Below are 27,614 nucleotides of genomic sequence, written 5' to 3'. Positions count from 1 at the left end.
CTTTTCATACAGTTTGGCTTTGTAATGCTTTGTAATGCCAACGCCTGACAAAGCTATCATCATCAGCGCCCAGCAGTCGTTGTTTGGGAGAACATGAAAATTGATACAACCTCCAAAGCAATCCATCCTGTCATCCTGGTCTGTCTTTAACACTGTAAACCCAGAACAATGACAGAATGACCAGAAAATTCTAATATTTTTTGAAAATTGATTTTATTGAACCTCCTGACAAATATATATATATTTATATTAATTTGCATATATGAGTTTTAATTTGTATCAGATATGATACACTTGGCTTTACATGGTTAAACCCACATGGGCTAGCAAGGCTAAGACTCAGAGGCATAAGGCAAACCCATTAAAACATCCCGGTCCAGAAAGAATGAGGACAGAAGTGTCTACTTACTTTGAAATATATATTTTACAAAGTACACACAGACATGTAATCTTTTTTTTTTAATTGCCAAATTCTTAAACACCTCAATATAAAATCCTGTTCATATACAAAGTCCAGCAGAGCTGTGAGTCAGTAAATACTAATAAATGTCCAGAAAGGAGAACATGAGACTTGGTTTTATTCAATCTGGGTCAGTCCATGAAACTCTGGAGATGTAACACAAACAAAAAAAAAAACCCCAAAGGTTTTCAGAATTGCATCTTATTGTTGTTGTTTTTTGTTTTTTGGGTGACTAAGCACCTTGGCTGAGACGTGTCGAGCGGCTGTCTGGGACTGACCCCTGCAGAGGGGCGACCAAAGGCCACTTTAGAGTGTGAAAATGTTCGTTTCTCACTCTCCAGTGACATGACACGGAACAGGCAGAAACAGAAATATTAAACCTGCTCTCAAGAAAAAGATGCATCGCTGTTCTGTGAACTGCATGGCAAAAAAACAATAATAATAATGTTATTAATAATAATAATGATAATGATAAAAGTACCTAGATAGCTAGAGATCTTCTGACGTGATTTTAATAGCATGCAGCTGAATATATTTTCTACGGTAAAAAATAATAATTTACAATGAATATTTCTTTAATTTATTGATCTAAAGGAAAACATATGGAACATAAGACCGTTGTTGTTTGGTCAATATATAAAATCTTTAAAACATATTGAATGTTTTGTTATCAGAAGATAGCAAAAATATACAAACCAAAATGAAATACCCTTTTTAAATGTCCCATATATAAATATCCAACTAGGGATTAATTTTTTTAACCTACAGAATAGCAATATTAAACATAAATGGAAGTGTTCAAATATGATGGAAAATAAAAACTATTTTTCTGCTCGTTCCCCCTTTCTGAGTGGTCGCCATGAACAACAAACGGTCCTCCATCAAAAATAAGCAAAGCTTGTACTATTTTCTCTCTGTGCGCATCATAAAATACTAAAATAATTTGGCTAATCCCCCACTCCATCCCACCTCTAAAAACAGATGACTATTTTTGGTCTGAATTGCTCAAATTACACAATTAAATACACAAACGGGAAATGAAACACTAAGTAGAGACAAAAGGGAAAGTTTTTGGCACTAATATTTCTTCAGAGGGTTTGCAAAGCCCTGCATCCAGCAGGGCACACATAACAGGAGTTTCTTGCTCTCTGTAGTGATGCTTCTGCTCTGCTTATACTGCTTCAATTCAGTCTGCAGCAGTGTGTTAAACATGTCCGGGTATGGTTGTGTGTTGATCTGGCAGTCGAAGAGTGAGATATGTAGTGACCATTCAGAAAGGGTACGTTTTCCGAGGGCTCCTTATAAGGCTTCGAACTCATCGATCCTCTGCTTGGTGTTGCCCTGCCTGATCTGTCGCAGAGTCTTGTATTTGTCTCGGCCAGCTCGCACGTTCTCACTGTGGAGGAGGTCGTTGGCGGTATTCTTGGATTCATCACGTGCCTGAGCCAGCTCTGAGGTCAGGGCCTGAGGGTGGAGGAAAGGAAGAAGAATGAGATCTGAGGGCAAAAACCAACAATGCCGCCTCTTATACAGTTCCATGAATGAGTCACCGTGTCCATTTTAGCTCACTATAGCCTCGAACTTTATACCCCACAAAGACATATGTGTTAATCAGTCTTTAACCTTCCATCTAGCAAATGCACATCATGTTTGGCACCTCCTACACAAAACAGTAGTTTGGAAACTCAGTTTCTGCATTTACACGTGGATGAGGACGACAAACATTTTTCCCTCTTTTTTTTTGCAGTGAGACATCAACATCTCTGTATGATTAGAGTTCTATCAAGAGTTCTATCAATGTGTGTTGCTTTAGCGATAAACATTTTCTGTTTTTTTTTCTTTTCTTTATAAAAACACCAGTGTATGTGACGATGTAGCCTAAATTGCATACAGTGTTTCCAGCAGTGATCATTTGTCCAAGCTGTCTCCTGCTGTTTGACACGTGTGAGAAAGGACGGCTTGTCCTGATCTGATTCTCCTGACACTTTCTGAAGTTCATGGCTGAAAACAGGCTGTGACGACGTTCCTGTAAAATCACTACAGTTTGCTTGATCACTTCTAGATTGGTCCATTAAAAAAATGAAAAAAGGGCTTGAATATATTCTTCAGCCCTGAGAATTTTACACCGTTATCTCCTGTAAGTTAAACTTGGCTCAAAAATCAAATACATTTCCATGCATCTGCAAGAGATTTGGAAAAATTTCTCAGCAGATTCAAAATTTTCTTCCAAACTCTTGTAGTTTTCCCATTAAAAACAATATGACTATTAGAAACAGAAAATATATATTGGTCTGCGGCAGTTTCTGTGGCAGGAAACTGAGAGCTGACTTTATATAAAGTAGTGAGCAGTAAAGTTTTTGCTCTCCACACAGGAAGCGACAATCAACTGGGCAATCGGCGATAACAGAAAGTCAATGACATATCTAGCAACTTGAAGCAATGACGAGTGAAATAACCTCTGGCCATGTGAAGTTTTTGCAACTTCTAGATGAGCACTTAGTTAATATTGATGTGAGTGAAACAAAAGATGCTGTTAACTGTTATATAGTATGGCGTGGTAAATGCCTTGACAACCAGAGCCCAAATCGTCTGCTAGCGACCAACTGTCAAAGCGATGCGTGATGAGCAGTTCGCTTCCTGCATAAACGCCCCTCATTTCTGAACGCAGCTTTGAGATAGGATACAGGGCGATCAGGTGACTGAGCTGGTCTCCAACATCAAGTTCAAACATTCAAAGGTACCGCTGATTTCAACTTCCTGATGTTATAGTCTAGTATAGATAATCGAGCCAGAGCTCAACAGCTTTGGTTCTACGTGAAGGTCGAAAGAGAAGTGATAACAGGATGAATGCGGTGAAACTTGTAATCTTTCAATTTTAACAGAAACTACAGCTGTGAACTGGCTTTTACAGAATGTAGTGCTATTCTAGTCTTATGGACTGCAAAAATTGCTTTGGTGTTAATAGTGTTTAAGTTAGATCAAGGCTTCAATGAGAACTCTGATGCATTCAATAACACCAGGCCCTTCTGTGCTTTCACAGCCAAACTGTTTGTTCCAGTTAAACTCTTCTCTGTCTAGACTTGTTTCAAGCTGTCAGCTAATTCGGACTAAGATTACCTGAGGAGGAAGTTCTATTTCTAAATCTGTCTGTACAGATCTTCTACCCTAATGTTGGGTAACACAGTAACAGATAAGCATGAAAGCAGGTAATTCTTCCTGATTATTTAACTGAATTGCAGGAACCACACACGCAGCACTGTTTTTGTGTTCTATTCTTAACACAGCTGATAACCTCAGATAAAGGTGTTAATGTGCCATCACGCTCGCCAATGACTGACTGTGTGAGGTGCTAGTTTTCACCTTCAGCTGTTTCTGGACGCGCTCGTTCTTCTCGGCCTCAGTCAGGCGATCCTCCTCGTTGCGGTGGTCGTTGATGCCTTCCACGTGCAGGTCGGCGCTGTGCATGCTGGTGTTGTCGTCACTGTTGTCATCCATGAGGTGGTCGTACATGGGAGGAGGTGGTGGCGGCAGAGGCGTCGTCATCACATTGTTCAGCTCCTCCTTGGTTTTAATCAGATCGTCCTGGGCCTCACGGGCCTGGTGATGACAGAGAAGGTCAGTCAGCTCAAAATCAACGCTATAGAATTTCTAACTGCAAATATAAGGTAGGCAATAATTTAAATCAGTCCTTGTTTCAGACAGAAACAGCTGAGTGAGCCTGAGTAAACGGCACTGTGGTCACATTAAAGCTCTCACCCTGAGCTGCCATGAGTTGGCCTCCTCCTCCTTGCGTTTCTTAGCCTCCTCGAGCAGGCTGATCTTTGCTGTGTGCTCTGCCAGCTCAGCAGCCTGACACACACACACACACACACACACACACACACACACACACACACACACACACACACACACACACACACACAAAAGAAAACAAGAAATAAGAGTAACATATTATTTTATACAGAATGGCAAATAAAGACTCTTGTAGCATCCAGAAAAAATACATCTCATTTTGCTCATGTCTGTTGTCTTATACTACCACTATACTACTTCTATGCCTACACTTCAAGAGACTAGAACCTTCTCCTTCTAATGAGAAACTAACCTAACAGACCACAATTGTTTCAAAGCATTTCAAAGAGTTTCCAAAAATAAATATAGGCAGCTTGATTTATTATAAGTGTCATATTAAATGACCTTTTTTCCCTGTTATGTTTTTACTTCTCCTCCCAAAAATAAAGAAACTTTGTTAATCAGATTTTAAATTTTCTGTAAGAATTAATTTTAATGTTAGTTTAAACCTTCCTCTGATCTTTCACTTGTTTGATATTTTTAGCTTTAAGCCTCAGTATGCATTACAAAAATATAAAATATATATATTAAAAAATTCTAAAGAGTCACAAAGAAAACAGGTAGATTTAAAACTACATTTGATTACTAATTCAGAAAATATGATAGGAAACCAGTGTAAAAACTGTAATAGTTCATTTTTGGATTATTGCAAACTGCCGGCATCATTAAAAAAAGAAATAATGAAACAGGAAGCAGCTGTCACTGTGAGGAGGCATCTTAATTAAACCTAACCAGACCGTGTAGCCTCTCTGGGTGTTGTGGTACATTCCTTCTCACAACTACAACAATGTCAACGGCTTGTCTTTCACCACACTGAAGTATACCCTGCTCAGCATTAAACGGCACGCCTTCTCTAGCTGTTCAGTGGGTGTAGGCTGCCTCCAGCAAGCCATGAAATTATGTGAAAGGTGCTCGACTGGAAAATGAAGTTAGTGAAAACACTATCGTTAATGAGATACGTGGGTTCAAACAAGTTCGTATCAATGCTCTCACACGTCTTCTGTGAGCGGAAGCTGCACATGGACTTAATCCATTACAAATGCCTTAATGGGGTTTAAGTAAAGAGGGCGTCACAGCAGGTGTCTAATAAAACTGTGTCTGGTGCCTGAATGTGGAGTAGGAACCACAGCTTTTCGTGTCAGGACAGTTGAACTGAAGCACAGTCTTGCAGGTGGTTCTGAGGGGCTGTTAGCGGTGTGGACCAGCTAGACACTACAAAATGCTTTTGTCTGGATGCTTATCATGAGCATCCACCTATGTAACAGTATTGAAATGAGAGGAAAATAAAGGAAAAATCACAAAAGACTGATTTAAAACACTGACCAGCTGCTCCTGACTCTTCTTCTGTTGCTCAGAGTGGCGGGCCAGCTCCTCTTTAGCCAGCAGGGCAGCCTGACGCTCTGCCTCCAGACGAGCTGCCTCCTCCTCTGCTCTCCTGCGCTCCTGCTCCAGCATCATGGCTCTCTGCACCTGGTCTTGCAAATCTAACATGCAAAAAGAGGGGGAAAGAAAATATAATATGACACAAATACTTTATCTAAACGTGTAGATATTTATGTTCATATGTTATTTTTTTCATTATCTTATAAGCTAACAGAGCAGCAGTATATATCTGTATATTTGTTACTATTAACTGAGACCACCACCTCACAGCAGTCTCTTAATAAGGAAGTTCAATAAAAAGTAAACCTGTCAGATGTCAAACATGTTTCCTGAATACCAACAAAGCTCTGCACCATGACTGCATGAATGCTTTCTTATTTATAATGCTCCAGGTGTTTGATCAGCTGGAATTTAAATCATTTAACAACAAACACTGGAAATCAGAGTTAATTTACAACCAGACTGCTTCCGTAAGTCAATCAAATTGTTTTGTCTTTTGTTTATGACAAAAAAGCAGAGAGTCCATTCCAAGATGTAGTTTTTGTTCCTCTGTTTTGAATACAGAGCCATATGTAATCAAAAAGACAATGACTACTAATAACTGTGCTTCATGCCATGCTGCTTTTAGTGTTATTTTGCGGGCAGGGGGTTGCCTTTGATTAATCATTTAATTTACACAACAAGTAAACTGAATGCATATCCTAATGACCTATTGTTACCAACCTGCATAACAACACATACACACATATTCCAAATATTTTCACACACACACTCAGATACATCTTTCCCCTCGCCTCACCTTTCTCTGCCTTCTTGGTCTTCTCCTCAAACTGGTAGAGCCTCATCATCAGGTCCTGCTTCTCTTGCTCCATCTGCTCCTTCTCTTTCTCAATGGCCTCTCTCTTCTTCTTCTCATTCTCCAGCTGGGCTCTGCAGATAACAGAAAGCAGCCGTGAGGACACAAACAGAACTGATGTAGTTGATACATGGTTACTGCAAAAGGCACACACACAAACGTGGCATTTGGTGCATGTTTGCAAAAACTGCTCTATAAGAGCTAGTGAAAACAACAAGACATTTAAATATGATTTTTTTCACGCAGTCATATTATACAGGTGAAGTCTTGTGATTTTAAGTTGCATGACACTCACAAAGACTTGGCAAACTGAATGACTTCAGGGTTTATGAGAGCTATAAAAAGCTGGCGTGAAATCAGCTGATAGAAGGATGTGAGCAGAGCCCTCAGTAACCAAGAATTTTACTCACAGCAATGAAATTATTGGCTTCAGTTAATTTTTTAACTAATTGTTTGTCCACTAAATGTCCAAATAATTCATTAGTAACTTAGCAATTAACTTTTATATACTGGGTTATGATTAATTTTAGTCTCTTACAAACTCTTGGAATCCACTATAATTTTAAAATACTCCACAGCCGGACTTTGTTTGTCTCTCAGAAAACTTTATGTCAATCTGCCTTAATCTAAAAAACTGAACGGTTCATTTTCTCAAATTTGGGATAAGTTATTCATCTCTCTATTCCCTATTCTTAGTTAAACTTCATTTGACTCTCTTCGCATCCTGCTCATGTCTCCTGCTGCAGAAAAAAACCTGATATCTCTCTGGGTTTGTTAATGTTTAAACGGGACATGAAATGCTACACACATCAAAGCTAATATACACAATTGATCACTGCTCTCAAAAACTGGCATAGATGTAACACTGTCTGTGAAGCTGGATTTAAGAAATAAGTGCTTAAAGTTTAGCGCCATTTTCTTTTAGCGTGACGTCGTGTGATTGGCTGGTTGCAATAGATTTACATTAGTTATTGTTAGCTAACTAATGATAGAATCGATAATACCGAGGAAAATAACGACACTAAAACTAGGGGATCGCAGTTGTGTTGCCCTAAATAGAACAATGAGTTCTATGTTAAGAAACTGAGCCAATAGTTTCAATTTCCACTGTCTGTCTCTTTAGCAGTAATTGGCTGCTCGCTGTTTGGCTAGCTGCACTCAAACAGGAAAATCCAGCTGTTAGCCATAATATTTGGGTTTGTAAAGCACTTTATAAATGAGTACTTAGTAAGGTATTTAGTTTTAGTGTCATTATTTTCAACTGAGTTATTGATTCTCACTAAATAGACTTACATTAGTTTATGTTAGCTATTACCGCAACCAACCACATGACATCACGCTCCGCACAGACAGATGGCGCTAAACATGGTTTTAAAACTTTAAGCATTTATTTCTTAAATTCAGTTTCACAGACAGTGTTACATCTATGTCAGTTTTTGAGAGCAGGGATAACTGAATTAAGTTAGCCTTTGTGTAGCGTTTCACGTCCCTTTTAAATAAAGTTTCATAAGGGACTCATCGTAAACCATCTGGTAATTATGTTTGAACACCAGTCAACCCGATTACTGGACAGACTGCGGGCTACTATGCGCGAGCCTGAACTGGTGATCTGATGTCTCTCTCTCTGGTATTCACTGTTGTTGTCTGTTCATGGTTGTCTGTGTTTGAACAGCTGTGTGGGACAGACAGTGAGCTGACAGCTGCTGTTGAGATCAGGGTCAACATCCATTCAGCTCAGTGAACACAGAAAGTACATTTCCTACACTTCACCTTTTTTGTAGTTATTATATCAAACCTCTAATATTTTCTGTGCACCCTTTTCTTTCCTCCCTGACCTCTAAATAAAAATCAATCAAGTTACTGTGGAAATAATAACTGATAAGGGGTGTTAGTAGCAGCTGCAGCAATGACGTGTTCTAATGTTGTGGTTGATTGCTCATTTTATTCACAGCTGACTCAGTGAAAACACATCAGCTCTTATCAAAATCTCAGTGAATGGCACGAGGGTAAAACCATAATAGTCTAGAGGGTTTATGTTCTTACTTATGTTCTTAAGACAACAGTTACACAATAATTTTTAAGTGTGAAACTACTTCTTAAATTACACTCATCTCCACAATCTGCGTACCTCTCCATCTGCTTCTGGTGTTTCTCCTCTTTGGCCTGGGCCTTCATCTGCTGCACCTCAATTGTGTCGGGTTTACGGCGACGCATGTACAGCTCGTGGTTGCCCATGCACAGGTGCAGGATGCGCTTGTTTATGCGCAGTCTCGGGGCGTAAAACACAAAGTCCTGAATTTGGGAAAAGAATCAAACAATAAGAACGATAAGGAGAAAACAGAACAGACACTGGGCTGAATAATGAATACTGGTGCTAAAAAAAAACAAACAACCTCCACTCGTAGTAAAAGGCAGAGCAGCCTGAAGTGCACAGATAAGGTTTATACCACTTGCTTTTTTGTGTGTGTCTGCAGTCAATCACTAACAGTGCTGCCTAGAAAGCAGCTCTGGCTATTCTTTATGCTCGATTGTAATGGGAGATATGCCTAATGGTTTCCCCCTCCGCTGCAGAGAAACATGATACCACAGGCAAAATGGAAGCAGCGAGCTTAAATACAGAAACACACTGTAACCCAATACGCCCTGAAAAGCCTGATATTAAAGACAAAGAATGCTTTAAGTAAGGGAAATTACATAGAAAAATAGGACCTTTGAAAGAAGAGGTGTGTGTTTGTATGTGATTGCTTAGATGAGATTTCTCACCGGAGATTTCTTGTCAATAGGCTTGATGATGAATTTCTTATCATTGAAAGAAATGTTTCTGATTTCACTCCAGGGGAAGCCAATCTTAGGGGTCAGTCTGAAGGAGAAAGCACAAGAAAATAAATGTGAAATATATGGGATAATGTGGATGTCCACTGGGACATAATAATAATCATTTTCTGATATAGTGTGACCTTCCTGCATGTTTCCACTGAGATAGATAATGGTGCCAATACAGTGTTTTAAACAGAAAAACCTGAATTGTCTGCTAAGTACGAGTGCATTTTTCCACCAAAAATGTTGTACATAATTAACCACAGCTTTCTTTTTTCACACTGTAAAAAACTGATTGCTCTTGGTCTTCTCTTGTATGAACTGTTTTGTTATCTAGATGGCCTAAAAAAAACATCAGTATTTACACCTCCGCCTCTTTAAAAAAAATGGACTTGCACAGAGCATGATGACGAAATAAAATACTACATCACACCCAGTTTTTATTGTCTTCATACTGGTTTCAGGTCTCGTCCTGAGGTTTTATTGCTGGTTTACACGGCATTGAAAGGTTTAGCACTTTCATCCTTAGACAAGTGTCTCTTTCATTCTGTTCCAAGCTCAAAATACTGACCTACAATGACAAAGATCTTAATAAAATTAGACTTTTTAAGTAGCTTGAGTGATTACTCCAATAAAATTTATTTTAATACAATTTAAGTAATGTTTCCAGCACTTTCCTTGGAATAATGTGCATTCTTATCAGTTGTTATTAATACTTCAGCTCCAGCGGTTAGTAGATTAATAGACAAGTAATCAGCAACTGAGAAGCAAGTCATCGTTTCACTTTTCTCGAATTTATGCTAAAATCTCTACTTATAGTTTTTCAAATGTAAAAAACTCACTTTTTATGTCACATTATTTTATTTTGGACTAAACAACCAAACTGAAGGCAGCTTGGAGTACATTTGTGACTCTCAATTCTAGCCCCATTTATTATAAGAATACAGACAGTTTACATATCATAAAGCTATAGAAATACACTGAACAATCTCATTTGGATCTCATTTCATTCATTCTGAGTCAGAATAATCCTCTTAGCATGGATTTCAGTAACGAAGTAGGAGGGATGAATCTGGGGTGTGGCAGGCTACTTGTAGTGCCAGAAAAAAAAACGGAACAAATGCCTGTCTTTCGACACAATGGAGAGGCCCATAATGTGATGATCTGAAAAAGCAGCCGCACACCTGCCAACGAAACTATGAAACTATGAAACTATGAAACTATACTCCCTGAACTGGAATTTCGCTCCAGCTGACCCTGACACATGCCTGTGGAATTGAGAAAACAATGTGGAAGTTATCTGCTGCGTATTTCTATCACACTTCTGTGGTCTACGGAGGTGTGCTTTATCAACTCATTTTGGTAGCACAGAACTCTTTGCTCAAAACTTGTTTCGATTTTTGCTTTGAAAAGGAGAAACCATGAATAAATGGATTTTACTACCAAGTCTCTCTTTTAACTAATTCACTAATGTATAAGAATTCATGTGTAAGAAATATTAGCATTTGATTGCAATGGCTCCAAAAACTAAATATATGAGTAATAAAAGGTGTGCTGCTCCAGCTTCAAGTACTGCTGCAGTCTGTAAATGAAAATTTGTTGTAAATTGACAGTAAAAGGTCAGATAATGATAGCTGCACAAAGCTGAAGAGATAACAGAGAGTAATGCTGCATACTCGGGATACTCTGAGACAGAGCTGCATGGGTGCAGCCGTCTTTGCTTCAAGCTGTACACTGGTCCTACAAAAAGCTATGTTGTAGCTGTTTACTGGCACCAGGGGGCAGTGTCAAGAAAATGTGTGGAATAACTGGTCTGTGGGCTACTCTTGTTTGAGTTTCTGCTGTTATGTGTCCTTTTGCTGAGCTCTCATTGCGAAAGACTTTGCACCTCCGAGACTGATTCTCAGCTGGAAAAGAGTGCATGCCCACTCCGGATCAGAATGGAACTGAAAGGCAGACTGGTGTGGCATCTTGGTGACAGGGATACTGTATCGGAGAGAAGGCAAAGCTATAGATTTACAAGCTGGACGCAGTGACCAAAAGAATGATATTGGAGATAGAACTGGCAAAAAGGACCTTCCCTCAAAGGGAGTCTGTACTCAGTGTCAGAGATAAGGAGAGGAGATCAGTCATTCAATAGGGACTCTGAGTAGAGCCACTAAAGGAAGTGGTTCAGGCATTTGACAAAGACCTCTCCTGGGTGCAATGTTTCCGGCATGTCCTACTGGAAGGAGTCACTGTGGCAGACCCAGGACACAATCAAGAGTTTGTGTCTCTAAGTTGGCTTGGAAACACCTTGGTGTCCCCATGGAAGAGCTGAAGGAGGTGGCCAGGAAAAGAGATGACTGGGCGTCTCTAAGTGGACTGCTGTCCCCACGAGCCGGCCAAGTAGCAGAAAACAGATGATGGCTGTTAAAAACAATGAAAACTGTCCACTGCAGCTGCTGTTTATGTCTTTCATGCTGCTTTTTGGAGCTTTTTTTTTAATTAACAATATTTCCTCTTCATGGTCCCCCTGTCTGCTTATGCAAAGTTAAAATTCCAACCTACATCAAAATCCCCTGCACACAAGTGCATCTGTACAGGTTGCATACCCAAAATCATTCACTCTATGTAGTAAAATGCCTCCACAAACAGACACAATTCTCCTTGAGACACCAGACTCATTCTGCTGATAATATCATTTATTATTTGCTGACTTTAGTAGCTAGCAGAACTAACTTACATCTGAATGTGCCACCAATTAATTTAAGAACCATCTCATTATGCTTAGGCCCAACTGGTTACCAGTTTTTAGGCCTGGGGATTGCAGCGATGATGGACAGGAGTCACAAATCATCACTTTCACCGACTGACAAAGAAGTCTAAACTAAAGCTTAAATGAGTGACTAATTAAGAAACAACCGTGTGGTAATATGTGGCATTAACAGCTACTCAACGAACAAAAAGGCAAAAATTATCAGCCGGCATCTTTACTCTTTTAAAATATGCATCAGTAATCTACCGAAAATCCCAATATTGGTCAGGCTCTATAACAAAAAAATTTATTAAAGTAACTTGTATTGATATAAAAAATATATATGAATAACTGTTTCAGGTCCAGTGTGTCATTCAAGCTTGGACTATTCAGTGCTACACAGTTAAGGCCAATTAAGAATCTATTTATTACACCCGTTTAACTCCTAAATGCTAAAAAGTGAATTTAGTGTGTGAGGCTGCACTTGCCTGCTAAAGACAAAGCTTTGGCTGAAAAAAAGCAAAAACTGCCCTTTAAAAATGAGCTACAGCAGCGGGAGCAGAAGGAGTTAATCCAGCTCCAGCCTGGGTGAAACCTTGGCTGCACTGTTGCATTGTGGGCCGGCTGCCCTCATTGGAGAGAGAGTGTTGTAGGTTTGCTTCGCATTCTTAAGTGCTGCACAGCTTGAAAAACCAGTCGGCGTAGCCATGGTTACAGCAGAGGGCACCATGGAGGAGAGGCATTTTTATGCTGATCCCAGCGAGCGCACAAAGAGACACTCACACGAGACCTGGTCTGATTCCTAACAATATATTTGCTCTCTTCTTGGAGGTTTCATACCTCAAGCTGTTAAATTAGACTTAAAGTGAAATGAAGTGCAGGAATGACTCAAACACAATGGCAGTAAGGGTAATTAAATCATTTAGATTTGAGAGGACAATAAACCAAGCTTGTAAATGTTCAGTTAGAGGCCTGATGAGGGAGCTGAGATGCCAAGCTTTCTCTTTAAAATGTCACCATTGTGCTGTGCTCATTTGTTCCACAGACATAGCAGACCGCACTGCATGGCAGGAAAGTGGACAAACTTAATACGTGAAGAGTGACAATCGAAGCCAAAGCTGGCAGCTTTTCCAAGCACGGGGTCAGTGACTGAAATGCAAGTCATCTGGGATGGCGTGCCCCTTTAACACAGTGTACTTCACTCCAGTAACCACACACAGGAGGCCACAGGGGATCTCAGAAGTCATTTCACCAAACCAGACGGTGATTATCTCCCAAAGTGTCTTGGCCTACAAACAAAGTGGAAAATCACAAGCAATGCCAGAAAGCAATGTGGAAACACCCAATCACCGGTGTGTGTTGGATCTCTCAAAAAGTAGGTCTGCCTTCAAGCACAGCACCACAAACTGATCAAAGGATAGAAAAAATACAAACATTTACTTTGTTTTATTTGTTTGTTTTTAACAGAAAAAATGGGTAGAGATTGACTGTACACTTTAGCCTGGTTAAGCAAGTTTATCTCAGTGTTACCAAAGGTGAGAACGAGAACTGAATCAGATGGAATGAAAGGCGAGGCAAAATGTCTGCAGCTTTTGTATATCATCTGCATGTTTAAATGGCCCAAAAATGGGTCAGGAGATTTTTTTTCCCATTCAGAATTATGTAGAGCATGAAGTGAACCTCTACAAACAACTGATAACCTTTATCTCTAAAAGAGATTAGGTCACAGTCACTCAAGGCAGTCAAAAAATAAGTACTAAAGTCATGAAACCACATTATGTGCCAATTTGTGGTCCAAAACCCAGAAGAACTCCAAATAAGAACCTATTATTTGACCTGCACAGCAGACTTTTGACTCAAAGTAAACTTTTTTTTTTAATTTCTAACTATCTGTATCTCCTGTGTCTTCATTGTTATTCTTGTCATACTGCCTGCTGTAGAACAGGAACAGTGATTAAGCACAGACATGAACCTGGCTCAGCCAGTTTAGTTGTGCAAATGGTAAATGGACTGGTTCTTATGCACCACTTTTCAACTGTACTTGAGCACTTAAAGCGCTTTATACAGCATGTCTCAAGCCCTTTTTCTACACCTAACACTCACACCACAGATTGCTGGTGATGGTTCAATCTGATTAGTAGATGGCCTGGTCTACCTCCTGAGCCACAGCCACCCCAGGGCCACAGCTACTCCAACAACAAGAAGAGACACCAACACAGAGGCCGTGTACTTGAAGGAGCTTACTTGTCATCCTTCTCATAAATATTGAGTCCCAAGGCGTCCACTCCCAGACGCAGCTCTGTTCCCTTCTTATTCTTGATGTCGAAGTAGTTGACTCCGTACATTTCAAGGTCCTGGGCGATCTTCAGGTACTCCAGCATAGCATCCTCCCTGCAAGAACAGGCAAAGATCAGGACATGAAAACCACAATTCCTTTTAGTAATGCAGGATTACACAAAAATAATTCTTAACAGAACTGCAGAAAAACAGTAACTCACTTCAGCATCCCGTGGTGCTCCTCGTGCCACACCTGGATCCTCTCCTCCCACTGATCTTTGGATAGCTTGTGCTGTTCCATGACTCTGTAGACAGAAACAGAGAAAAAAATGTATGGGATTAATGTAGAAATATGCTATTTTCATGCAGTTTCTGTGGTATAAAGTGGAACTTTATGCTATGGGATAGCATAACGTGGCAACCCTCTGGCTGATCTGGGAATTTTGTTCTCTTATCCTGCATCAAAGATATAGTAAAAAGCACAAAATGCTGTTGAGTTACTTTAGACTTCACGCTCCATCCTAATGCATATATGTTCATGTCTGTGTGGTTGGAGGGGCTTAGAGCTGCAGGCGTGGTTTTTTGTTGTTGTAGATTTCTAGAAGAATTTCAAATTTCTTGCTTAGATCAGTACAAGGCAGCACTTTGTTGTTTAGTTTTGCAACAATCTCTACACCTTTGGGACAGACACATAAAGCATTACGCCCAGACATTTAAAGTGCCAATCCCTGACATACCCACTCACATTTAAAATCCTGTTCCTGGTTACTAAGAGTGGTAAAATATATATATGAAGAGTAACTGCATATATCTAGGTGAGGGTGGAACAAGAGCCAATCTAAACAGATTACAAGCATAATTTGCTCTTAACTCATTGTTAATTAGAAACAATGTTTCCTCAATAAAATCCATCTCCTCTTTTGTTTCTTTGGGTGGAGACACTATGAATTTGTATTCTAATTTTTGCCTCATAACTTTTGCACTGTCCACTTCCTGCTGTGACAAAACAAATTTCCCACGTGTGGGACTAATAAAGGTTATCTTATCTTATCTTATCTTATTTCTTTGGAGCTGGTTCAACCAGTGCTGCTGATTTTAAGCATGCTACTTCCTTTTTTCAAAGAAATTTTCCCCATTAAAAGCAAAAAAGGACAAACAACTGATTTAGATTAATAAGCCAAGTCTGCAAGTCTCAATTAGTGGCTCTGAGCTCACATCTCACCTGTGTGGCAGTAGGCGCTCAGACACTAGGTACCCAGGCCGGTGGACATCCTTATCGTAGTCTCCAAACTTGGCCTGAACAGAGTAGGAGGCCAGCAGCACGGCTGTCTCTGGTGGGCAGTAGACCTCGTCGCTCAGGATGCTCTCCTTCACCTGCAGAAAGAAGAGCTTCTGGGTGATCTCCTGGATCAGCTCCTCAGAAACGTCCTCAGGGAAGAACTTGCCACGAAACTTGAACTGCAGGGGGTTCTCCTTCTTCACATCCTGAGATGACACCTGGAGAGAAATTATACAATAAACATACTCACTTACTGCCTTGATAAGTTGGTTAGATAAGAGGCTGATATCTTATCAAAGCAACTGCTATCTCAAAGTATTCCAAGTAATTTTATGGACGGGTTTTCATTTTCATTCAACTTTTCAAAATGATTGTCAAGCTGTGACTTCAGTTTCAAATTGTAAAACTGGACTGTATAAATGCCAGAACTGTCAGAGTGTAAATCAAGACTTTCTGTAGCAAGAATCATCCTGTGAATCATGACGCTATAAAAGCATGTTTTAAAAACAGTTTCTCTAACAAATTTACTATTATTGGCTACAAAACAATCACAATCGGTGGTATAAATAATGGATTTGATCCACACTTTAAACCGTATGAAACCCATTGCGCTGTAATGACCTAAAAAGGGGGATCTGCCCTTTCATTTAGTCGAAATAAACTTTATTAACTCCCAGCTACAGTGTGTGTTTACACAATACACCTCTTCCTCTCATTTCAAAACAGGAACCAGGCAGTCTTGATGAAGAGAATGGGACCAGGAATATTCCAGTTTGATCATTGCATTGTGCTGATGAGCTGCACTGTCAGCAGACAGTGTACAGTTTGCTGCTGCTGACTGAGGCAAGTATAACTCTCTCTTTCTCTCTCTCTCTTTCCCTCTCTCTTCGAAAAAAAATTATAAATTGACAGGACAGATTAGCATCGTTTCTGGCATTTGTTTCATTCAGAAAGGTATTACTCATAACCTTTCTTTTCAAAGCTATTAGAGATAAACAAGATCGGTGTACTCAACATTATTTTAAAAATCTGAGCTTAACCCTCCTCATGGGAGCCGAAAAAGAGGCTGGTGTACATTTCAAAAATTATCCCACACATTTTTCTTTCATGTAAAAACGTGGTGCCTCCCTCCCTGCTTCAGTTTGAGATTCAGAAGTAGCACCCAACTAGTGGTTCAAATTTGGAATCAATTATCGTCAGATCAGATTATTAGGACAGGATCAGCTGCAGAGTTGAACATGTGGACTATGGACATATGACTTTATCACCTGGCTGATTTTCTTTAGGCTGCTCCCTTATTCACAAGCTTTACATTTGATCTGGCAGATTTATTTTTATTTTAAAAACCTAATGCCCTCTTGACGCAACCCCAAAAAGGATCTGGGTCCCCTCCCGGAATCGAACCAGGGATCTTTTGTTTATCAGGCAAATGTGTGCTTTTCACAAGACTGTTTTTGTCCGTTTGATAATGCAGATCAACACTGAGCCGAGGCCAGGTAAAGTGTGTTTACTCAGGGAAAGAGAAGAACATAACAGAGGCAGCTATGGTTCACAAAGAGTTCATACTCTTTGTCAAATAATCCACCTCCAGCTGATAACATGTAGCCCTGACCCCCTCCACCCCTTCCACCCTCCTTAGCCACCGCAGCACACAGAAACCAGGTGCCATGTCATATTACGAATATAGCAATATAGCAGCTACTGACTGAATGAAAGGCAAACAAGAGACCTTTGAATACATCGCCCCCTCAGAACAATGCATTCTTTCTCTATTACTCCATACTAATCAAAAGGGAAGGGTGTGAAAGGAGCCAAGCAGACATGACATACACGCACAGTATGCAGGAATCAGGTACCATGTAATGAAAAGGAAAGTGCCCATCAAAGTATAAATAAGACACAGGTTTGGCATTATCAATAATAATAATCATTCACAATTAAGTATCAATACACACACACACACACACACACACACACACACTCACAAAAACATATTTTAAAGCTGGGTTTTACCTTTTTGTCCAGTTTTAGCCAAGTGTGGTAACCTTTGCCGTCCACATACTGAAGCCCGAAGTACCAAATTTCACGCAAGCCAATGGTTTTTACCACCTGCACAGAGAAACAGAAAGCACTCAGATTTAGCAGAGCTACAACAGCTATTCCTTTTATCGCCTAACGCACTACAACAGAAATCTTTTTGTAGCTTAATAACATTTTTATTATCTGGATGTGACACAAAGTTTTTCATTTTCAGAAAAATACAAAGATCGTGGCCTTCATGCCTTGTAATTTTCCACATAATCACACTAACTTGTAATTTTTCTCCTCTCACAATGACGAGTTGTGAAAAGGCCTTTGAAGGATTTTCAACCTTTGGCAAAGTCTATACAATCTATCCTTAAGATGACATACTCAGGTACCACAGTAATCTGGTGGACAGCCCTCATAGTATTACACATTCTCAGGCTTTAGTTAATGCAGTTAGACACTGCCAGGACAAACAAAGGTACGCTCTTAAATGCTACATGTTTGATCCCTCTGGCCACATAAGATCCTGGGCATGAACCACTGTAAAACCATTCACTGTATTCTTACTGGTCTCTGAGGATCCCTGAGGAACATTTTCTTTTAAATCACAAAAAACACAGTTAAGACAATAAGTAAATCGCCACAACAATAACTGGAAAATATCATTTTTGCAGCAAAACAAGACTCTTTTGATTAAATGCAACACTTAGCTAAATCCACAATGTTTTTCTCTTCTTGATAGATATCAACAAGTCCCTGAATGAAAGAAGACTGGCTTTGTTTTAGACCTTTAGATGGATTGTATTTAGTGCAGCAGCAACAAGACGAGAGCCTGGAATAAGAGAGCAAGAGCACTTCAGCCTGCATCTCACCTGTAGTGAAACTCATAAGGCTTGAGAAAACAATCGGTCCTTTCATGGTGCTTTTAGATTTGGGGTCCACAGACTGAGAGGGAGAGATACCAGAAGGAACAGCGACACATATACCTAAATGTGCTTCTGTTTCACATTCAGTTGAAGAAATCCCTGATACCACTTTGCCGTTGAAGTAATCCGTATAAGCTTACCAACAACATTGTGGTTCGCCTAAAAAAATTAACTAGCTTCCAAAATATGCTGTACAAGTTACGGACACCTGCTGACAAAGGATTTTGAAAATAATACAGTTCATTAGAGGTGGATTAAATCTGAACCCGGGGACACGGTTTTAGTGGACTGACTTCGCAGCAGGGTGATTTGGCAGGTTGCCTCGACTTTAATGGGTTGCTGCTAGTTTACCTCAATATTCGTCAAGAGCTCTGAAACCCAAGTGTACCACTTATTCCCTCCGAGTAAAACATTCCAGTTAGAAACTTAGCTTCAAGGTTTTTGGAAATTCAATTTAAGCCTTTTGATTACATTTTTAATATTAAACAAAATCCTATATGGTCACAATACCTTACTGTTAAAACTATAAAGTAAAACCAGTAAGACAGATATAGGGTTAAGGTGGTAGAAAATGAATTAATAGACTGAATCCCTTGACTATTTGTTTAAGTTTTAGCAATGGCTTAGACTCGATTGTGAGATAATAAGCTTCATCATCACTGTAACATTACATTACTGAAGTCCTGTATTGAAGTCTCTCAGCGTTTTAACTATCACTGTCTTGGTATTGGTGGAGTCAATCTGACAAACAAACCAAAGACACTACATGCTTATCACAACAGTGGCCCACCCTAAAGCACACCCTGCTTTACTGCACTATTTGACTCCGATGGGATCATCATTCACAAAAACAAACATTGGATTATATTTACTGAAACTAACAACTGAGACCACAAACTCACAAGGAAAGTGTTTACTGAAGTTAATCGTCAACTGAGTTAAAGGGTAGCTTTTCATAGACTTTAATGTAGCTGGACTACTTTTTGAAACCAGTGGAGTCGCTCCCTGTGGGCCACTAGAGAGAATGCAGGTTTAAGGCAGGCACACCCAAACAAGAGGCCTTCCTCACGTGCAGTGCACTGCAGAAAACAAGACACTTTCCCTAGTTCTCAGTACTGCAAATACTCTGTGTGGTTTAAGGAATTGTCTGCCCTCACCTTGATAGCACTAAAGTCTTATGAAATCTGCTTATATATTTGCTACTAGTTAGGCAGCACTAACTGAAAACTCTTTATTTTGCTAATGATCAGCCTGATTCTCATCCAGAATGAGAATTTCTCATTTTCTTTCAGAGAATGTGTTACGTCCTACCTGCCAGACAGGATATTCACATAACTGAATTTTTACCCAGGAAGCTCTCTGTTAGCACTTTGTCAAGTTTATATCTTTAAGTTACACTGAAATGAAGCATCGTAAAGCAGGTGATCCGCAGTATGGGGCTAACACTGAATCCCAGAATCCCAGCTTTAGTTACGAGGCTGTAATGTCTCCTAATGTTTCTGTCCGTAGCAAAAATGACAAAATGTTTCAGACTTTTAAATTAATGACTATTACCTTACATATGAGCCTTTTTCCAGTGCTGAATTGAATGCCTTTTGGCTAACTTGTGGATGGTTTTACTAAAAAATTCTTGATGACATTACCCAGTATGAATAAGTTAATTTTCATACATAAAACCAAAGAGGCCAAAGAGGCAACCAGGACAGCTCTGCATTTTTCTGGCAATGATTAAGAAAAGAGGGGGAAAACACCTGTGAAATATTTAGCAGTCAGGTTAACGCTAAAAGCCATCAGACATTGAGTGAAAGTCTCTCCTACTGGTTTATGGGAGCTCAGGCCTTGTGGTAAAAGGCAGGAATGCCACTGGCCTGAAAAAGCATTACTCACTGGATCCCCCAGGCAGACTGATCCAGAGTGTTCCAGTGACTGAGGCGGGGAAGGGAGAGGTTTCCCCCCCCCCAAACAAGGACCGACCACGACAAAGATGGAGTGTGCCCTGAGGTGGGATTGCCGGTTCGAGGCAAATGACAATGACCATGACCAAGGGAGTGTTGAAAATCCAGAGTTGCTCATTTTAATAACTAAGAATAGCTATACCATAACACAACCACAAACATCCCACATTGGAACATGTTACCTCTCTTGACAAGGAACTCAGCAATGTTTTTGTATGAATCTTTGACGTATGAGCTTGGGTGCCACATTGTTCTGCTGCCACCTGTCAGACATATTTCTTGGACTTGGATTCGGTTCAACACATTGCTGAACTGTTTAAAAACGTTGCCATGATTTCAGCTGCTTCACAGCAATTGCCCCTCCAGCTTTTAACTGATCCAAACCAGTTCTACAGAGCTGAAGCTGAAAATCTGTCGAAACCACACCGACGCAGGAGAAAGTATCTGGAGGCCGAACGTGGCCAGATTTAACTAACCACTGCTACTACTGTAAAATGCAGTGGCAGTGATTTTCCTAACTGTGGCTTAAGGCAAAACGAAAAGAAGCAGAAGTCACATGGAAGTGAAACCGTATGAGGGTGTGTAGGGGAGTGGCAGGCGTTTCTCCTTAACAGCAGCATGACAAGGACGAAGGCTATGATCAGCGCTGACCACACGGGCCACGCCAGGCCTCACATTTGCACTGGGAATGAGCTCACTGTTGTTACTCAGCATTTCCGAAGCTGCTGAACTCTATGAGGGTACTTCTGTTTTCTGTTGCCAACTGCTTTCAAGGCTTTCAAAAATATATATATTTTTTTTTTTAAATCAGGCACAAACAGACTTCAGGGCCAAGGAATTTCCAAAGTTACTGTCACACATTTAAACCTGGAGGCACAGTGAACGGTTGCTCAAAGCTTTGGAGATAATTTCCCATGCTTGGAGTAGCAAATTGTATTGATGATAAAAATAGAGCATTGTGAACTGTCTCTGGCACTCACAGAGAGAGAGAATGATTATCTGTGGCACACCCTACTTACAGCCATTGTAACAAGTAGGCGAATAAAGAGAGGTCAACATCAGGGTCTTTAGTTCATCTTTACTTCTACAAAACTAGTGACGATGCCTCTGCTATTTGAAAATTTGTTATGAACTGATCAGTTACATGCAAGTAATTCATACACCACTTTACACGAGACATCAAACATGACCATTTTTGAATCTGGAAGTTTTTGTTGTGATTTTTTAGGTCAATACTACACTTAACATGACTGCATTCAAATGTCTTTGACTAAAAAAAAAAAAAAAATCAATCCACAGTCGGCTTTACTTTGCTATTGAAAAACAAGTTAAACAGGAAGTGGCTAAAACAATGCCTTCCCTCCCCCGGTGCTGTCGTAAAAGCCACAGAGGAGCTCATACTAATGACTCGTCATCTACATTTGGATCTTTGCTACAGAGTTTCACAATGGCGTCATAAGCAACAGGAAAGTGAAAATTAAAATGGTCTTCTTTAGTAAGGCAGGTGACCAGTAATAGCAACAAGAAACAAAGCCAGATGCTATGATTACGTAATGTCATTCACCGTAGTGGGTAAAAATATCAAACTGACTTACATCAACACTCAACTCGCCCCTGATGGAAGACTACAGAAACATAAATCTGAGGTTAAATGCCAGCACAATTAAGCTGTAAGGCTTTGCAGAAGAATGAAGCAATCAGTAATAATTTACAGTCAGTGAAGACCACCGTTCACTAGACAGCTACAGTCACAACAGGTAAATGTTTACTTCACTGTGACCACACCTTTCACTCTGCACTGACACTGTGTAACCACCCACACAGACTTCATTCACCACTTTAAGCCATAAACCATCAAGTTGATTGACATATTCATCAAGTTTCATGTTTGCTTCATCTTAAGCGTTACATTCAGCTGTTGTTCTTCATCACCGGAAACTTTTAATAACAGTCCCTGATGCTGAAAAGGAGTCTTTAAGGAAAAAGATCCTGCAATCTGGTCTGTGCTGGACAGCTTTTCAGGCCCAGAAGTAATGACTGGAAAGTCACAACAGCCCAGTTTACTGGTGCAATAATACAGGTCACAGCAGTTTGAAAATTAATCTAAATGCAATTCTTTCTGGAAAGGAAACTTGATTTGACAAATTCTTTTATTTATTTGGGTAAGGGACATGAGGCCTCAGGAGGAAGAATGGGAACAGTGAGATTTTGACACTCAGTATGCAAGCACTTAGTCTTCAGTCACACAGTCTTAGAGACCAGTCAGTGACCCCTGGCAACCTTCAATCACTGGGGGGAAAAGGTGGTTACTAACAGATTGCCACGGTCACTTGTACTTACCTGTGTCATAATTTGTGTCAGATAATTTTCCTCCATCCCACTCTAACCCTTATATCCTCTTCTGTCACAACTCTACGTGTCCTCCTTCAGTACATACATAAACCTCCTCTGCAGTGCTCCTCTTTCTTCCTGCCAAGCAGCTCCTTACTTAGCATTTTTGTCCAGTATATCCACTATCCTTTCTCAGCATGATTCCTAATTTTGTGCCAAACTATATTCACCACCTTGGCTAAAAGATTCAAAGACTTTATATCAAAATAAATCCCAAATTGTTAACTTTTCCACATAATATTGTTTCCAAAGTCTTTAAAAATTTTTAAAAGGCCAACACTGATGCCACAGTCAAGTACAGAGGTGATATGCACTTTACCTGGTCAAACAGCTGCTTGCCGGTGGTGCTGGGCTGGATGGCAAATTCCAGCTCAGCGTCCATGGTGGTGACGCGAACATTGACCTGCAGAAAAACATGAGAAAAAAAGTACAAATGCTGACCCAGAGACACAGAGGGGTGCTTATAGGTAAAAAAAAACCAAACAAAAAAAACACCAAGGTAAATCATACTAAACTGCTGCAGAACATAGCTGCAATGTGTGTGTTTATGTGTGTGTCAGTGTGTGTTTGGTAAGGGGGGTGTATTTGCAGAGTAAACAGAAGGGGCTCTGCTTTCTCAGAGACAGACCAGCTGATTGAAGGGAACTGTGCTGCAAAACTGGAGGTGTTATTGATTAAAATATGCAGTGACGAGTCCAACTCATGAAAGTAAGATTAGATATCATAAGCACAGCTTACACCAGTTTCCCAAGCTAATAATGGCACAATGTATGTTATTCTGGATGGTTCAACTGAAGGAACTCCATTCACTCAGTCCTATTCAAAACTTCAGAGTCTTTCACTTCTCTGGTTAATGACTGATCACAGTGACCTGTGCTTACAAAAAGAGGAGGTCCATCGTACTGAAACCTGCTCTACAGGCCCAGAAGTTAATGTCCACTCACAGCCATCCACCCCGGTGATTAACGTGCAGAATCATTTCAAACAATATGACTGCCGTGCCTAATGAAAACTGACGTCAAGTGTGTCTCATAATGGAGAGAAACGGTATTCTGTATTATCGGTTTGGTTAGTAATCAGTAAGCACGATATGAAATTTACACAAAGACCATGCAACAATGCACAAATATTTACAGTGGCTGCTTTGAGGTAACCCACATACTGAACCTCTTTTCTGTGGCTATAATGTCAACCGTCTCTGGTATTTGGGGGGGTTATGAAAAGGCACAGATACTCAGGGTATTGACTGAGCTTATTAATGCCCAGTGAAAACGATACAAAGAGGTTAGTGGACACAGAGTGAGGAGAGAGAAAGGCCTCCAGTGACATCTTTCATCTCCAGTCCATTGTGAACTACACTGAGCCTCAGCGGTGAACAAACTGAATGACGCCCACTGGAAAAGGGATATCTGGGCCGGAGCAGCGATGAATGTGGTGACTCAGAGGGCCGCTGATTCCCATGAAGCTTTGCGGACTGATCAACTAACTGTTACACGCAAATCCTCCAGGGAAGGCAAATCCAATCACAGCAGTGCATGGAAAAGCACCTCACCGCTGTGCCCTTCAGGATATTGTAAGAGCACAGCAGTCAAGTCAGTGGATATTCAAAATGCCCCATTTACTGCCCCAGTCTGCTGCTCCTGTCAAGTCAGGTTAGCCAGTAAACTCACATGACATTAAAACCCAGCAGCAACAAAGCAAACTCTGCTTTACCAACAAAATAAAAACAATGGAGCACTGAGCTCAACCCTCTAATGGCACATGTGCGTACAATTTGAAAGGTTTTGAGTCATTCGCCCAATTAAGCAACCCCTACCCGCTTCAAGTCACAGCTTGGAAGTTGGAGAAGGAGGGGAAGCACTGCATTTACTTTACACAGCAAAACAAAGCTCTCCTTTCAGTTGCAGTGCCCCAGTAGCCTCCAATATCACCATCTACATCCCAGAGGAGAAGGATTACCTACCACAAAAACTTCACCAGAATCGCTCAGAAACGGCTCTATTAAGTATTATTTTTTAGGTTTCTTCTTTTTAAATTACTGTTCTCTAGCGCTTACAGTTTGAGGTGTTACAAATACAGTTACAGATGTAACAGTTACAGATGGAGCATCTAGAAGGAAAAACACACACACACCCTAACCAGAAGAGAATGGAATATATGAATATGTGTAGGAGACAAGCCAGTGGAAACCAGTGAGTGAGTGATATCTGATCTCAAACTAAGTTCTCCAACGGTAACTCACAATAAACTGAGGCCATTCACAGCGGTAAAGAAAACATGACACATATGCTAAAAATACACCAGGCAAGGACCCAGAATTCCACAAAGAGCAACTTTAGTCAGAGGAAAGTCCAGCAGTTCATATTAACCATTTATACCCCAGCCTCATATTAATACCGGACTTCAAGATTTTAGTAACAGAAGCTCTATTTCCTAAACCCACTGTAACAGCACAGGTTATGCAAATCACTCCTAGAGGAAGATGCACCGCGGTGGTAGCTATGAAACATTAACAAGCAATCCGAGCTCTATGGCAACACAGATTATTAAGCAGTGAGAGCCAAAACATGGTAACAAGTGCACATGATCTCATGGTCAGAATTAAATGAGGCGATCAGACCGCAATGTGGTGCACAAAGTACCTGAAATCAACTCATTCCACTCCCTTTCACGCTTCAGTCCCCTATTGCCTCCTTGCTACCTAGTTATTTCTACCCAATCACTGAAGACCAACATATATACCTGAATCTAAAGATGTTTTATGCTGACACTGAAGTGCATCCATACCAAAATACTAGTTTAGCAAGGGTTAAGAATGAAGTAAAAAAAAAACATTGTGATGTCAGAGAATACAGTTTTATCACTGTGTTAATTCACTCATGGTACTCAATGGACCAAGAAACCACTGTTTCAACTGTTGGGAGTGAAAAGGTCTCTACAAGCAAATGTAGAAGGCATTAAATCTGGAAGTGAAAATAAATGACCAGCCTGGATTAAGGCTCACAAGTGGAATCTTTGCACAGAGCCAGGCTGCCTGTTCCTTCCAGTTTCCAGTCTTTATGTTAAAGCAGTCTCCTAGATCTTCTTTATTAACTCCATCTGCACAAGATGTTGTATGGTTACACTGGGTGTGTGTGTGTTTTAAGGAACAGGCTGGAGGTAATCTTTAGAAAAAGATAGATTAAATTATCTTTTTCTAATCAGGTTAGACACTCATTGCAAGAAAGGTTACTGTAACAGCAATTTGCTTTCACTATTGTTTTTCTTCCTAGAGTGCCATTTCCAAATCTAACATGAAATTGAGACCCTTTAAATTTAGAGGCCTGACTGACTTGGTTATTCCAGTTTCCAAAGTCTATGCGTACATAACCCCTCCCAGCTCTGTATAACCACGAGATTTGATTAACGTTCCTTTGGATGTTTCAGTGGCAAGTTTAAGAAGTTTCTTAAACTACTGGGCATCACCTCAGTAGTTAAACTGTGAATAGGCTACGGTGCATTCTTCGGTGATGACCATTCAATATTTAACCTCTGCATAATTTGCATGGCTTTACAAGAGTCTGGTACAAAGGGAGTCACCATGGCAATATACCAATAAATGACTGCAGCACAGACGGAGAGAGAGAGAACAGGCCAGCTCGTTCTGTCAACATTTAACACAAGTAACTAAAGAATGAGACTTCAAGGACTTGTAACCACTTTGGGATTGGTGAATCACGCCTGGAGGGTGTTCCTCATATGATTGAGTAATCAATTATTTAAAAGGAACAAATAGCAACAATGGGACTGGACATGAGAAGAAAACACCCATCCACAGTGATGCCAGCCACGCCTTGTGTTGATTTTGTCACAGGGCTGTGATCCTGAGGAAATTCTGGGAGCACTGAGGTTTACTTTGGATAACGTGCAATTCAGAGGGGTGAACAGGAGACCTCGCTGCTCGCGCAAATCTGCAATGAAGTCCTGCCCCACAGTGATAAAACACATGGCAGGAATGATTGGTATCACACCCATCATCGGAACTCTAACAGTTGCAGAGTGCCTGTAGGTTTCTCTCTCAGTTTGATTCACATTTAAGGCAAGTCTGCATTTTTGATCCTTTGCTGCTTGACTGTGACTTCACATTTACATTTCCTGACTGTTTCACAGCAGACGGATGGTTAGATGATTTTGGTGAGTTTTTGTGAATTATTACACATAAGAGCTGAATCTATGGATCTATGTCTATGGTTTTGGCACAGATTTTTTTACACCCATTTATCATGGGGTTGGGACCATTAGTAGGAGCTTATGACACCCCTGAGGCTTGGTTTGTGTCCCTTTCTGGTTTCTCAGGATCATTAGCTAAAATGAAATATACCTTCACATTTGTTCATTAGGGCTTTCCTAAATGTTTTTAGACTTAATTTTGTGTCTTTGAAATAAAGAAATCTTTTAAATTGACACAAAAGGTGCATTTTTCATGAAGAAGAGACAAAAACTACCAGCTTTAACTGTCATTTCTCAAACAAAAATGTGTGTCTAGGGGAAGAAAAAGGGATTTTTGAAACTGCACAGACTGATGATTAAGTAAGAAAATCTTCAACTGACTAATAGATGATGAAATTAAACAGGCTGAATGTAACATAAGGCTCATCTGACTCTCGCTGTGGG

General features: G+C 40.2%; 1 protein-coding gene across 1 annotated transcript in view; it reads right to left on the bottom strand.

Moving 5' to 3' along the window:
* Positions 1–400: 400 nt before the first annotated feature.
* Positions 401–27,614, bottom strand: part of ezrb (ezrin b) — a 30,205-nt gene continuing 2,991 nt past the window's right edge. The window contains exons 3-14 of the mRNA XM_026142795.2: positions 23,281–23,364; positions 17,675–17,770; positions 15,605–15,879; positions 14,604–14,687; positions 14,350–14,496; positions 9,315–9,411; positions 8,680–8,843; positions 6,495–6,625; positions 5,636–5,796; positions 4,217–4,309; positions 3,821–4,057; positions 401–1,924 (exon numbers count right to left, since the gene is read on the bottom strand). Coding sequence (XP_025998580.2) covers positions 1,760–1,924; positions 3,821–4,057; positions 4,217–4,309; positions 5,636–5,796; positions 6,495–6,625; positions 8,680–8,843; positions 9,315–9,411; positions 14,350–14,496; positions 14,604–14,687; positions 15,605–15,879; positions 17,675–17,770; positions 23,281–23,364 — 1,734 coding nt within the window. The 3' untranslated portion in view covers positions 401–1,759. The remainder of the gene's footprint in view (positions 1,925–3,820; positions 4,058–4,216; positions 4,310–5,635; positions 5,797–6,494; positions 6,626–8,679; positions 8,844–9,314; positions 9,412–14,349; positions 14,497–14,603; positions 14,688–15,604; positions 15,880–17,674; positions 17,771–23,280; positions 23,365–27,614) is intronic.

Source organism: Astatotilapia calliptera, chromosome 15 (assembly GCF_964374335.1).
Source record: "Astatotilapia calliptera chromosome 15, fAstCal68.1, whole genome shotgun sequence".
NCBI lineage: Eukaryota > Metazoa > Chordata > Actinopteri > Cichliformes > Cichlidae > Astatotilapia > Astatotilapia calliptera.
The sequence above is the reverse complement of the archived record's forward strand: the minus strand, read 5'-3'. Positions and strand labels throughout refer to the sequence as shown.